Source organism: Stegostoma tigrinum, chromosome 4 (genome assembly GCF_030684315.1).
Source record: "Stegostoma tigrinum isolate sSteTig4 chromosome 4, sSteTig4.hap1, whole genome shotgun sequence".
NCBI classification, from domain to species: Eukaryota; Metazoa; Chordata; class Chondrichthyes; order Orectolobiformes; family Stegostomatidae; genus Stegostoma; species Stegostoma tigrinum.
The window spans coordinates 1,055,133-1,069,960 of record NC_081357.1 but is presented as its reverse complement, the minus strand read 5'-3'; the positions used below and the strand labels follow the sequence as shown (position 1 = coordinate 1,069,960).

Sequence of the window (14,828 nt, the reverse complement as noted above, 5' to 3'; positions counted from 1 at the left end):
GTTGCAGCTACCAGACTGAGAAGGTTAAGTGAGTAGCGATAACAAGATGAAGAGCTGGATGAACACAGCAGGCCAAGCTGCATCAGAGGAGCAGGGTGTTTCGAGTCCAGACCCGAAACGTCAGCTTTCCTGCTCCTCTGATGCTGCTTGGCCTGCTGTGTTCATCCAGCTCCACACCATGTTATCTCAGATTCTCCAGCATCGGCCGTTCCTACTATCTCCGCAACAAGATTGTGAGTAGTTGGTTTTCCTGAAATGTTGTTGGTGATTATGCCAAGATGGTAAATCCTTTCCCCACAATGCGGGCAGGATCTGCCACCTGCTTCTGTCCAGGCTCACAGGCTGTGTAGTACATACTTTCGGGAACTGACCTGTCTCTCTAAAAGAGCCTGAGAAGTGAAAGCTGCTAGAGTGCCAGCTTGTCATCTTGTTGAGTTTAGCTGTGATATGGCCAGTGCTTGGAGTTTTGCCTGTAGTAAACAAGCCAATAGGTTTGCTGAGCTCCTGTAGTCTGGCTTTCACTCTCACTCTCGCTCTGGTGATGGCGTTCAGATGGTGTGTGATGAATCCTGCAAACTGGTTACAGCAGTCTGTGGTGACTACCTGCTTTATCTTTCACCCTGAGCTGTTTGGTTTGCCTTTTTGTTTGCTTCATACATTTCCCTGTGCTGAAGGAGAAATACAGATATTCCACAAAAGTTATAGCCGGTCTCGGTACCAGTCTGTGTGACTATGAATATGAACTGATTCCTCCATTTCTCTGAGGAGACTGTCCCGTAGACTGACCGTTTGTGCATTGAAATTTTGTTTCTCGATGTTAATTTTGATTACAGCCCTCCAGCTCAGGCTGTATTCTCTGGGTCAACGCAGTAGGATATTATCCTGTCCTCCTAGAACTGGGAAAGCCAGTGACAACAACAGCAGTCAGTGCAGCTTGGGCAGTCTGCTTGTTCTTTCATACTCCTTAAACTTACAAACAACTCTCTTTGCAACCGTCCACGGTGATGAGTCCGCACTCTGGCTTGGGAGCCCGGCTGCAATCTGTATTTCAGCTGGAAGTGTTAGTTGGTGAATTCAAGGCCCATCATGTTGGACCAGGGTCTGGTTTGATTTGATTTATTCTCATGTGTGCCTGAGTACAGTGAAAAGCTTTGTTTATGAGCAGGTCACAGACCAAAGGGTGAAAAAAAGACCAGACAGAGGCAAACAAGTTAGACTGCACAGGGCATGCACCAGGCAAGGTCAACATTATTTGAAGTTAGAGAGTGCATTCACCAGTTTATTAACAGCAGGGAAGAAGCTGTTCTTGAACCTGTTGGTGCGTTTGTTCAAGCTTCTGTATCTTGAGGTTGTGGGAGGCTGTAGGAGAGCATTACTGGGGTGCAGTGGGTCTTTGGTACAAGGGTAGGGTCACCTGGAGCCTGTTGCCTCAGTAGGATGCTGTAACACTATATCCTCTTGGAAAACACACAGGCCTCCTGTCGATTCCAACAACAAAGGCACACTGACAAGCAAGGCCCAACTTGTGAAACTCCTGCTTTTGATATGAAACAAACCAAGTCACAAACATGAGATAATGGGAACTGCCGACGCTGGAGGATCTGAGATAACGTAGTGTGGAGCTGGATGAACACAGCAGGCCCAGCAGCATCTCAGGAGCAGGAAGGCTCACGTTTTGGGCCCAGACCCTTCATCAGAAATGATTCAGAAAGGATCCAGACCCGAAACGTCAGCCTTCCTGCTCCCCTGATGCTGCGTGGCCTGCTGTGTTCATCCAGCCCCACACCTTGTAGTCACAAACAAGCTTAATATTTCCTGGAATTTACTGACCAGACAGTAACTGTTTCGTTCACTGCTGCGATGTGGGTGTCAGCTTCAGCACTTCCTCCAGCTAGAACAATTGGCAAGTAGATCCGACAGGATCACTGAGCCAGTGAGCATGGGATCATGCCAGGGTGGACTGTAGGATCAGCCTGGGTCAGGACATGTGTGGGATCCATTTATTCTTGCTCTGTTTTGTTATTTACGCTCTTCCGTAGGAAAGTTAAATGTTATCACTGTTCCCTGAATGTTTTCCCAGTCCCACTTCATCCATTTGGGCCCAGCTTTTATTCCTAGGCTCAGGTCTCCCAGTGACCTGCAGCTTTACTGCGGGTGAAAATTCTCCTGAAAAGCCTGTAGGAAGTGTGGCCTTGCTCTGGCCTGTTACTAGCTGTACAGAGACCACCTCTGTTTGAGCGTGGGCTAACCTGGGGGGGGAACCAGGTAACTGAGAGATGTCTCCAGCTTTACAAACGAGTTCCTGGGCCACGTTCCAGGTTGTATACACAATGTGGCCTGAATTGAGGGGCCTGAAGGGATCGTGGTATTGTTGCTCGAGGAGTAATCCAGAAACCCTGGAAATGCTGTGGGATCCAGGCTCCAATCCCTGATGATAACCTGGAAACCACTGTCGTTAGCTGCAAAATTCCAGCTGGTTTACGCCCGATCTTTAGGTAAGGAAATCAGCTGCCTTTACGTGTGACTCCAGGCCCACGGCAATGCAGGTGACTCTAAATTGCTTTCTGAAATGGCCTAGTAGATTGTGTATTAATTGCTAAAAACAGTCTGTGCACTGCAATGGCTGAGGAAGGCAGCTCGCCATCACCCTGTCAGGACCACCTAGGGATCTGCGGTAAATGCTGGGCCCAGCCAGAATTCCAGACAAATCCCGCATCATCTGTGCATACTCGTGCAGATTTTGACCGGAGACTTTGTCAGCTTAGCATAGTAACAGCTTCCTGATTGGTTCCTGGGCAGGCAACATTGTTTGTAGGAAATACACAGAAACCTCCAGGCTGTGAAGAGAATCTATCCCTTTATTACTGTCTCTGCTGTCGTTTAGTGAAGGGAAGCCTCTAATAGCTAGATACTGTCCCTCACCTTTCTCCTGTAAGCTGCAGGCTCTGTGTTTGACAGAAAAGGTGGAGAGTAATCATCTTCAGGGACAGTACAAAGGCATACCCCCCTCCTTAATGAAAATCATTTCCTTTCATCGCACGTGCAGAGGTTTGCATCATCAAAGAGCCAGAGGGAATCAAAAAGACCCAGAAACCAAACCGCTTAATGGCGTGGTCCGGACTGGTGCCTGAAGCGTGCTGCTGCAACATTTATCTCCGTTCCCCCACCCACAATCCCTCTCTTTTGAGTCTTTGGGAATATGTTTGTATGTGTAGGGGGATTTTAACAACTGGCCAAGCTTAACTTATAGAATTGTTGGTTTGCAGCTTTTCTTTCCCTGCCATTGGCCTGCAAGTGACTCTGTGCTGTCCTCTGGAACCTCAGTCCCTCTGTGGTGGGCGAGTGGTGTTATCACTGAACTATTGATCCAGAGCCCCTGGTCATGTTCAGGGAACCCAGGGTCAAATCCCGGCACAGCCGCTGGTGGTGTTTGAATCCACTTTGTTGGGGAAAAACCCATCTGGGTCACTAAAGCCCTTTAGGGAAGGAAACATCTGTCCTTACCTGGTCTGGTCGACATGTGACCCCAGACCCACAGCGATAGGGTTGGTACTTGACAATGAGAGATGCCAAGCTAGCAATACCACCCACTGAATGAATGAAAACCTATGGCCAGCCCACTGACCCGGTTCAGGTACAACAAACATCGCAGGAAAGAAAGCTTGCCGCTCCTCAATAATTTCCTCGTAATCTCTTCCTCTGCACCCTTCGCACTCGTTGGTGTTTGTACATTCTCCTGAGCAATATGAGTGTGCCTGTATTGCTCCTTCTGTCTGGCCAGATCCTCTGTGACAGCCACACATTCCAGCCCTGCACCCACCCCTTTCCTGTCTTGGCTAAACATCTAGCAATCTGTAATGTTTGAACACGCAGCCATGCCTTCTGTGAGCTGGGTCTCTGTTGTAATCACAGCACCCTGCCCCAACTTGGCAGTTTGAATCTGCGATTCACCAGCCTGTTTTACTGCACTCCTCACTTCCCCATACATGCACTGAGATCTCAAATTGGGCTTTTGTTTCACCACTGACTGTCCTGCTGCCGTGTTCTGTGCCCCTTGGTATTCCTCTCTTTTGTATCACCACCTGGTTCCCACTTTCCTCGTCGTGTTAGATTAACTCCTGCCAGCAGCGTAAACTGAAAAGCAGATTGCAGCCTGATTCGGGAACAACCCATCCACCCTGTATACAGCTGGCGCCAACGTACCTCCTGTTCCCATCTCCCTGTTTGCACACTAACTTGTGTGTCTGTGATGAAGAACGATCTGGAGAAGTGTTTCTCGGGTGCTTGTTAATTTTTAGCTTGGCTCCCTTGGTTTTGAGTGCAGTTTTACGTGCCTCTTTTCACTAATGTTGCTGATTCTGGTGTTGGCCCTGTTTGGTGTCCTCTCTGACCCTGACACTGGCTATAATCTACCACCTCTCAGCTGCTGCTGAAACAGTCCTCTGCAGTCTCCAATCGCATTATGTTTTTGTTTTATCCTGCAGTTTCGCTTCGCTGGATGAAACTCCCACCTTTTCAATCAGAAAGCAGGGAGCATTCTCCTCAGGTACCATACATGAGGTATGGTCACACTGCGGTACTCCTTGATGACACAATCTACGTCTGGGGTGGGAGAAATGACACCGAGGGAGCATGCAACGTGCTGTATGCGTTCGATGTCAGTAAGTACATCCGCTGCTCTGTTTCCCAAAGGGCTATGGTTTGTATTTCGAGCCTGCAGCACAGTGTGTGCAACGCGGCTGATTGACTGTAACAAGGACATTGCTCACACTGTGACCAGCCCTCTGCATCTGCAGGCAGTGAGAATCAGAGGGGGTGGCATGGGCCTGGAACACCTCTATCACATCGACACCCCCAACTTACACATGTGCAGCTGGCCTGTGTTTCTGAGGGACTGCTGGAGGGGGGAGTGGGATTCTACACCAAGAAAGTGACACCTCAAGAGTTTCGTTCATTCTTTGATTGTTGCTTTGAATACATCAATATCCTGCCAGGTGGGACCCCATTCTCTCCTCCCCACCCTCAGAGCCACTCTCTCCATCCCCCTACACTCGGGGGCTCCCATTCTTTGCCACCCCCCCCCCCCCCCCAAGCTCGGGGTGAGTCTCTCCAACGGTGTGGTAGTCCCTCCACTTGACACTGGAGCCTCAGCCTGGATTCCTGAGGCAGGAATTTGGTGACTGTACTTCACAATGTATTCTATTGTCTGCCTGTAAAGTGCCCTGAGATCTCCTAAACGCCCAGTAAACTCCATGTTCTTTGTTTGCGTTTTCCCTGGGAGTGAGACTGCAGTTAGTAATGTTGGCATACCTTGCCAGGTGAGCGGTCTGTGTTGCTGACTGGTCCTTCTCTGGTTCCACCTGCAGATACCCACAGCTGGTCCACCCCGAAGGTTCATGGTTCAATCCCAGGTGCTCGAGACGGCCACTCTGCCTGTGCTCTGGGCAAGTGCATGTTCATCTTTGGAGGATACGAGCAGCTGGTAAGAAATGCTCGAGATTAATGCAGCACCGAAGGGGGACCGTTAACCCTCTGTGCCTCTATTGGCCCTGTGAAAGAGCTCTCCAGTTTGCCCCGCTGCCCTGCTCTCTCCTGTACTCTCGCTGGGCTTTTTTTAAAAAATATTGAGTCAATTCCTTTTACTTTTGAAAGTTTCAGCTCTCACCCGCTTTTTGGGAAGTTCATTCCAGATCTTAACTCCCTTCGTTATTTGAAAGAAAGATTTTTCTTTTGCCAATCCCTAAAATCTCTCTCCTCTGGTTACAACTTTATAAAGCTCTAGTTAGGCCCCATTTAGAATACTGTGTCCAATTTTGGGCCCCACACCTCAGGAAGGACATACTACCCCTGGAGCGTGTCCAGCGGGGATTCACACGGATGATCCCTGGAATGGTGGGTTTAACGTATGATGAACAGCTAAGGGATTGTACTCATTAGAGTTTAGAAGGTTGAGGGGAGATCTAATAGAAACTTACACGATAATGTATGGTTTAGAAGGGGTGGACGCTAGGAAGTTGTTTCCATTAGGCGGGGAGACTAGGACCCGTGGGCACAGCCTGAGAATTAGAGGGGGGTAATTTAAAACTGAAATGAGACGACATTTCCTCAGCCAGAGAGTGGTGGGCCTATGGAATTCATTGCCACGGAGCGCAGTGGAGGCAGGGATATTAGATGCCTTCAAGGCAGAGATCAACAAATTCTTGATCTCAGAAGGAGTCAAGGGCTACGGGGAGAGTGCAGGGAAGTGGTGTGGAAATGCCCATCAGCCATGATTTAAATGGCGGAGTGGACTTGATGGGCCGAATGGCCTTACTTCCACTCCCACGTCTTATGGTCTTATGGACTTAAACCCTCCAACCAGTGGAAATAATCCGTACTTCCCCGCTCTACCTAAACCCTTCCTGGTTTTGGACACTTCTATCAGATCACCACCCCTTGCATGGAAAACGAAGCCACCTTCCCCAGTCTCCCCATGTTCACTGAATTCCCGAACCTGTTCCTAGCCCTTCTCCGCTGCACCCCGTCCCATCGGAGGTTTTGATATCCTTCTGAAACTCTGCTGCCCAGAATTGCACACGTTATTATCAGCATAGGCTTGAATCCTGAGGATCGGCAGAAGTTTTTGGATAATTTCCATATATTTATCATTTATGCCTCGATGTATGTTTACCCAACTCCACCTTAAATGGACCTGTACTATCTGCCTCTGCTTCTCTCTCTGGGAGCGAGTTCCTTACCCCCTCCCCACCCCAATCTCTGGCGAAGAAAGTTACTCCTGAATTTGCCATTGGATTTAATGGTGATTGGCTTTAATTGCTGGAGTCGAATTCCGGCATCAGCTCAGAATGTTAAATATCTTGTCTATCCCATCGGCTCTCCAGCGAGAGCTCTGTCCACCTCGACAACTCAGCTTTCCGCTTTTGTTCAGGAAGTAGGGAGGAAGGAATCGCAGAGAATTGGAATCCCTGTGTCCTGCTCCATCTCAGTGTGTTGTGGGTTTTCGCCCGGGGCCTCAGAAGAGTGAATAGAAACTGAAGTTAATCTGTTTTTTACATGACAACATGTTCTGTGTGTTTGTGTAGGCTGACTGTTTCTCTAATGATATCCATCGCCTTGATGCTATGACAATGACGTGGACCCTGGTCAATGCAAAGGTGAGTCAGTTACGTTCCCAGAGGCTGGAAACACGACCACGGCGACTCTCCAACTCGCTGCAGCGTGCACCAACCTGTTGAGGTTTACTAACCAGTTACTGGCATTGCTCAGATCGCAGCAATCCTTCACTTATCTGCACAACGGTTTGTCTCTCCCAACAGGAGCTAAGCAGTAAGGTTGGGGTTTCCCGACCTGCCTTTGTGTGAGCAATCACCATTTCAAAGTGTGTACCAGGCACAGCCACTGCTCACCCACGTTCCGTTAACTTGGTACAGGTTATTGAACGAGATGTTTGTACAAAAGTATTGTCCTTTAAACCATACTGTACATTCACTTCAGTCTTTGTCATGGGCAGCTCGTCAAATTGATTTGGAGTCACTTGGCCTATAGCGTCATCCAACACACCCCACTCTGCCTACAGCCGGCCGTCATTCCCTCCATCCGCTCCCACTCAGTACTCCACTGCCTTTTCAGTGATCTGTCCGCAACGCCGCCCTCGAACAGCAGCTCTCACGCTCGTGACAGAACTACACCAAACATCAAGTAGGGAAGGTCTCACATTTCACCTCTTCCTCGGCATGTGTACTCTGTCGCCCATCCACCCATTTGGCTTCAATACGAGAGCGCAGAGGGGCTTTGCTGTGGTCGTCAGCCGGTGATTGAGCTGTTAGATCCTCATCGCTACCTTAATCTCATGGATTCTTTGGGATCTGAATGCCTCCCATGTTGCTGTACCAGGGAGATGACTATTTCACGTAACATTAATCCATACCTCACATCACCTTCCTGTGTCGTCTTGGACATATACAGTATCTCTGAAAGGATATTTGGCTTTCAGCATTGTTTTATGTAGAAAAAAAAACACCATTTCTTCAGTTTTGTGCTGTTGTGACTCCTACTTTCTAATGTCCTTTTAGTCTTCAATAAAAACATTCTCAAACCCTCTCACTCCCCAGTTTGGAAGCTGAGCATATCAAATCTCTTGGGTGCTTTGTTGTGCCAATGAGAGTTATTATTTGTGTAAGTTTTGTTTCATTTATTCATTGATTGGATGTGGGTGTAATTGGCTGGGACACTGTTTATTGCCTGTCCCTTGTTGCCCCTTGAGAAGGTGGCGGTGAGCTGCTTTCTTGAGCCGCTGCAGCCCATGCGCTGATTACCACAGCGAAGCCCCTCTGTGCTCTTTTCGAACTGAAGTGGGTGGATGGGTGACAGAGTAAACATGTTGAGGAAGACCTGCAATGCCTTTAGGGAGGGAGTTCGAGGAATTTGGCCCAGCAACACTGGAGGGACAGCAATATATTTCCACGTCACGATGAAGAGTGGCTGGGAGGGGAACTTGAAGATAGTGGTGTTCCCATGTATCTATTGCCTTGTCCTCTAGATGGAAGTGGTCGTGGGTTTGGAAGGTGCTGCCTGAGGATCTTTGGTAAATTTCTGCCGTGCATCTTGTAGCTGGTTGACATAGCTGCAATATCTTGTTTGCTGCTGCCTGATGATGAACTGGAAATAGATGTTGTTGTGGTGTAGTGGTCTCTCGGTCAAATCGACCCTTGTATGAAATGGCTACGTGGCTGTCGCTGTGAAATGTTTGCTGGATTTGAGAGTCTGATTTGGCCCCTAGTCTTTACACATTGGTTCCATCAGCGCCAGAAATGTGCTCTGATGATTTTCAAGGATCTGATGCCGCTGGCTGGGCCCTGTTCTCATTGAGGGTCTGGCCTCAGGCCACTATTATACCAGTTTGTAATGAATCTTTTTGCCACGGCACAGTTCTTCGGCTGCGATATTGTAACTTGTAGCTTGGCAACAGCGCTGTCCTCCGTTCCTGTCGCTGGAAGACCCATCTCGGTTTGTCACTCGCTGTACATAACCGACTGTGAGCGCAGCATCTCCGCAGCACAGGCTATGTTGCTGCCTTGGTCCTGTCTGCTGATTTGCAGCATTGTGCAGACTGCAAGCCCTGCTTTTCTGAAAACATAGTGGGCTCTTTGCAACTGAGAGATCGACAGAGATGGAGACTTTGTCGGGGGCAATATGGTGTGTGTTTTTTATTTGTTCGACACTAGAGAAATGGAGTGGTCTGGCACACTGTGCCCTTCAGTATGGTGGTGCAGGTTTTCCTCCTCGATATTTGAGAGAGGTTTGTACACTGGTGTGAGATGGGACTATCACAATGTGTTAGCCTCCAAACCATGCAGCAGGCACGATTGAAACTCTCCAGAAATGGTCAGAACGCCGAGAGCTGACTATTTATACCCAGACCCTACGGAGGGCTCCCTCTTGCCGCTAATTTTAGCAGCTGAAACAGAAGTGCTGAGAGACCAGTCACACAAATATCTCTGGTCTCCTTGATAGGCAGCAAATGAACTATGTTATTCACTGGCCGGGCCAGTAAACTCTCCAAACTGACTGGCTCTCGAGGCCTTTTCGGGGGCACTTAAAGGTCAAACCCATTGCCGAGGGACTGGAGTCACGTGAAGGCCAGACCAGGTAGTGAAAGCTGACTTCCTTCTCTAAAGGCCACGAGTGACCAGATGGATTGTTGTAACAAACCGTTCTGTGGATTAATTTAGAACAAAGAACTGCAGAAGCTGTAGATCTAAAACAGAAACAGGAATTGTTGAAAGAAACTCCGGCTCATCTGTATCAGTGGAGAGAAAGCAGGGTTAAGGCCCTTCAGTACACCAGGCCACTCGGCCCTTCAACTCTGCTCCACCATTCAATAAGATCATGGCTGAGGTGATTTTACTGTCAACTGTACATTCCTGCATATCCCCAACATCTACATCTGCCTCAAAAGTATCCAAACACCCTGCAGCCACTGCCTTTTGAAGACAGGGATTCCAATTTCCCGTTTGAATGGAAGGTGAGGCCGGTAAGGCTAGGGAACAATGGATGAGTAAAGATATTGGGGCCCTATTCAATAATAAAAGAAATCGTATATTTGATATAGACAACTGGGATCAAATTAATCTCTCCGATTATAAAGAGTGTGGGGCATCCTTAAGTGAGAAATCAGGAAGGCAAAGAGGAGATATGAGAGAGCATTGGCAGATAAGAGATTCTACAAATACATTAAGAGCGACAGTGTGGGGTCTCTTAAAGATTAAGGAGGTCATCTTTGTGTTGAACCTCAGGAGATGGGAGAGATACTAAATGAATATTTCGCATCAGTTTTTACTGTGAAGGAAGAAATAGAGGCTAGAGAACTTGGGGCAATAAATATTGATGTTTTGGAAACAGTTCACATTACAGAAGTGGAAGTGCCGGAAGTCTTAAAGGAGGACAAATCTCCAGGATCTGATCAATCGTATCCCAGGACATGGTGGAAAGTTAAGGAGGAAATTGCAGGGCCCCTAACAGAAATATATGTATCAATTCTAACCATGACTGAGATGCCAGAGGACTGGAGGGTGGCTAATATTGTGCCTTTATTTAAGAAAGGCTGTCAGCGGAAACCTGAGAAAAACCAAAAGAACTGTGGATGCTGTAAATCAGGAACAAAAACAAAGTTGCTGGAAAAGCTCAGCAGGTCTCGCAGCATTTGTGAAGGAATAAAACAGAGTTAACGTTTCGGGTCAGGTGACCCTTCCTCGGGGTCTGTTTTTTCCTTCACAGATGCTGCCACACCTACTGAGCTTTTCCAGCAACTTTGTTTTTGTTCCTGGGAACTACAGGCCTGTGCGTCTGAAATCAATGGTGGGTAAGTTGATGGAGGGGATTCTGAAAGATATGATTTATATCCATTTGGAGTGGCAAAGAATGGTTAGGGATTTTCAGCATAGTTTTGTGTGTAGGAAATTGAGTGTCACAAACTTGAACGAGTTTTTTTTGAGAAAGTAACCAAGAAGATCAATGAGGGCAGTGTGGTAGACGTTGTTTACTCAGAATCCAGTGAAGCCTTTGACAAGGTTCCACGTGGTAGATGAATTAGTAAAGTTGGATCACATGGGATTCAGGGAGCGTTTGCTAACTGGATACAAAATTGGTTTGAAGATAGGTGCCGGAGGGTTGTTTTTCAGACTGGACCAAGGGTGATCCTCAGGAATCACATTACAAAGGGATCTTGATCTATTGGCTGAGGAGTGGCAGAGGGAGTTTAATTTGGATAAATGCAAGGTATTGCATTTGGTTTAAAAGAAACAAGGGCAGGATTTATACAAGTAATGGTAGGGCCCCGGGTAGCACTGTAGAACAGAGAGATTTAGGGATGCAGGTGTGTAATTCTTTGAAATTTGTTTAATAGGCAGATACAGTACATCGGTGAGGCCTCTACTGGAACACCGTGTGCAGTCCTAGTCGCCCAGTTATAGGAAGGATATTATTTAATTGGAGAGGGTTCAGAAGAGATTTACCAGGATGTTGCCAGAAGTGGAGAGTTTGGATGGGTGACCTTAGAGAGTATATAAAATCATGAGGGGCATAGATAAGGTGAATGGCCATTTCCATTGACAGCTCGTTCTCAATTCTCCCACAGGAGGGGCCATCCTTTGCACACCCACCTGGTCCAGCCCCCTCAGGATTTTATATGTTTCCATTCAGCTCCCTCTGACTGTTTAAACTCCACAGGAAGCGGGTCAAGCCAGTCTAACCTTTTCCTGCTGGGGGAACCCACCCCGTTCCGGTTATCGGGCTGGTAACCCTTCTCTGAGCTGCTTCCAACACATTCACATCCTTCTGTAAGTACAGTGCCCCGTACTGTGTACACAGTCTCACCGAAACCCTGTATAACTGAGGGATAACCTCCTCCCTCACCATAAACCAGCGCATTGTTGGAGTTTTCCTAGATTACTTGCTGTACCTGCAGACTCACTTTCTGGGATCCATGCACTCGGACACCCAGATCCCTCTGTATCAGAGATAATCAGAGGGTTAGATCGGGTGGATAGGGAGAGCCTTTTTCCTAGGATGGTGACGGCGAGCACGAGGGGGCATAGCTTTAAATTGAGGGGTGAAAGATATAGGACAGATGTCAGAGGTAGTTTCTTTACTCAGACAGTAGTAAGAGAATGGAAGGCTTTGCCTGCAACGGTAGTAGATTTGCCAACTTTAGGTACATTTAAGTTGTGGTTGGACAAGCATATGGACGTACATGGAATAGTGTAGGTTAGATGGGCTTGAGATCGGTATGACAGGTCAGCACAACATCGAGGGCTGAAGGGCCTGTACTGTGCTGTAATGTTCTATGTTCTATCTCAGTGCTGCGTGGCCTCTCACCATTTAGGTCATGTGCTGCTTTTAGATTTTTTTCTGCCGAATTGGGCAGTTTAACACTTCCCCACATTGTAGTCTATTTGCCAGACCTGTGCCCACTGACTTAACCTATCTGTATCCCCTTGGAGCCTCGTGTTCTCTTCACAACTCACTTTTCTACCTATCGTTGTGTCTTCAGCACATTTAGCTCCATGCCTCTGGTGACTCATTGACAGTGGTTTCCAGGTTTAGGGATTGGAGCCTGGATCCCACAGCATTTCCAGGGTTTCTGGATTACTCCTCGAGCAACAATACCACGATCCCTTCAGGCCCCTCAATCCAGGCCACATTGTGTACACAACCTGGAACGTGGCCCAGGAACTCGTTTGTAAAGCTGGAGACATCTCTCAGTTACCTGGTTCCCCCCCCAGGTTAGCCCACGCTCAAACAGAGGTGGTCTCTGTACAGCTAGTAACAGGCCAGAGCAAGGCCACACTTCCTACAGGCTTTTCAGGAGAATTTTCACCCGCAGTAAAGCTGCAGGTCACTGGGAGACCTGAGCCTAGGAATAAAAGCTGGGCCCAAATGGATGTGTCTCACAAGTGCCCTGTACAATTGGAACATTCCATTCCCCTCGCAGCTAAACGTAACGCTCTTTCCTGAGGGTTTAGTTTATTAAATGAAGTGAATTTAAATTCCCTGGTTGTTGTAGTGGGGCTTGAGCAGACCTGAAGTGGAACTGGTGTCGCTGAATTGGACAGCCAGAACACATCATTCACTGGGCGGCAGCTGGGAGATTCGAGTGACTTGTTGACAGAATGCTGTTCTGACGACGCAGCTCAGCAGCTGGGCATTGGGAGTGAGTGAACGGGCTGACATTCAGTCAGATTGTCATCTGGTAAAGAGCTTAACCTCAGGACCCTGCCACATGCAGATGTCAGGGACATGAAAAGTGAAGACGAATGCTGCAGCTATGGTCACTAACTCTGGCACTTGACACACCACCCTCGCTCACTCTCGGGCGCACACGCTGCGCACTACCTCCCTGACTTGCGTCGTCACTATAAATCACAGCCACAGAAACAGAGTTGCTGCAAAAGCTCAGCAGGTCTGGCAGCAGCTGTGAAGGAGAAAACAGTTAACGCTTCAGGTCGAGGTTCTGAGGACCCGAAAACGTTAACTCTGTTTTCTCCTCCACAGATGCTGCCAAACCTGCTGAGCTTTTCCAGCAACTCTGTTTATGTTCCTGATTTACAGCATCCGCATTTCTTTCGGTTTTTACTGTACATCATAGAGATTGACTGACAGAGAAGGAGAGAGAGAGAGACTGACAGAAAGACTGGGGTCAGAGAGAGAGAGAGAGCGAGAGAGAGAGAGAGACTGGGGTCAGAGAGAGAGAGAGAGAAAGAGAGAGAGAGACTGGGGTCAGAGAGAGAGAGAGAGAAAGAGAGAGAGAGACTGGGGTCAGAGAGAGAGAGACTGGGGTCAGAGAGAGAGAGACTGGGTCAGAGAGAGAGAGAGAGAGACTGGGGTCAGAGAGAGAGAGACTGGGGTCAGAGAGAGAGAGACTGGGGTCAGAGAGAGAGAGACTGGGGTCAGAGAGAGAGAGAGAGAGACTGGGGTCAGAGAGAGAGAGAGAGAGACTGGGGTCAGAGAGAGAGAGAGAGAGACTGGGGTCAGAGAGAGAGAGAGACTGGGGTCAGAGAGAGAGAGAGACTGGGGTCAGAGAGAGAGAGAGACTGGGTCAGAGAGAGAGAGAGACTGGGGTCAGAGAGAGAGAGAGAGAGAGACTGGGGTCAGAGAGAGAGAGAGAGAGACTGGGGTCAGAGAGAGAGAGAGACTGGGTCAGAGAGAGAGAGAGACTGGGGTCAGAGAGAGAGAGAGACTGGGGTCAGAGAGAGAGAGAGAGAGACTGGGGTCAGAGAGAGAGAGAGAGAGACTGGGGTCAGAGAGAGAGAGAGAGAGACTGGGGTCAGAGAGAGAGAGAGAGAGACTGGGGTCAGAGAGAGAGAGAGAGAGACTGGGGTCAGAGAGGGAGAGAGAGAGACTGGGGTCAGAGAGGGAGAGAGAGAGACTGGGGTCAGAGAGGGAGAGACTGGGGTCAGAGAGGAGAGACTGGGGTCAGAGAGGGAGAGACTGGGGTCAGAGAGAGAGAGGGAGAGACTGGGGTCAGAGAGAGAGAGAGAGAGAGACTGGGGTCAGAGAGAGAGAGAGAGAGAGACTGGGGTCAGAGAGAGAGAGAGAGAGACTGGGGTCAGAGAGAGAGAGAGAGACTGGGGTCAGAGAGGGAGAGACTGGGGTCAGAGAGGGAGAGACTGGGGTCAGAGAGGGAGAGACTGGGGTCAGAGAGGGAGAGACTGGGGTCAGAGAGAGAGAGAGAGAGACTGGGGTCAGAGAGAGAGAGAGAGAGACTGGGGTCAGAGAGGGAGAGACTGGGGTCAGAGAGAGAGAGAGAGAGGGAGAGACTGGGGTCAGAG

The 14,828-nt window shown here is 48.7% G+C and overlaps 1 protein-coding gene across 1 annotated transcript in view; it reads left to right on the top strand.

Moving 5' to 3' along the window:
- klhdc3 (kelch domain containing 3) overlaps positions 1 to 14,828 on the top strand; it is a 66,768-nt gene that overhangs the window by 17,002 nt on the left and 34,938 nt on the right. Inside the window, exons 3-10 of the mRNA XM_059645254.1 lie at positions 4,485 to 4,661; positions 5,367 to 5,482; positions 7,083 to 7,154; positions 7,511 to 7,698; positions 8,112 to 8,175; positions 8,929 to 9,006; positions 12,604 to 12,782; positions 13,113 to 13,210. Of these exons, the coding sequence (XP_059501237.1) occupies positions 4,485 to 4,661; positions 5,367 to 5,482; positions 7,083 to 7,154; positions 7,511 to 7,698; positions 8,112 to 8,175; positions 8,929 to 9,006; positions 12,604 to 12,782; positions 13,113 to 13,210 (972 nt within the window). The remainder of the gene's footprint in view (positions 1 to 4,484; positions 4,662 to 5,366; positions 5,483 to 7,082; positions 7,155 to 7,510; positions 7,699 to 8,111; positions 8,176 to 8,928; positions 9,007 to 12,603; positions 12,783 to 13,112; positions 13,211 to 14,828) is intronic.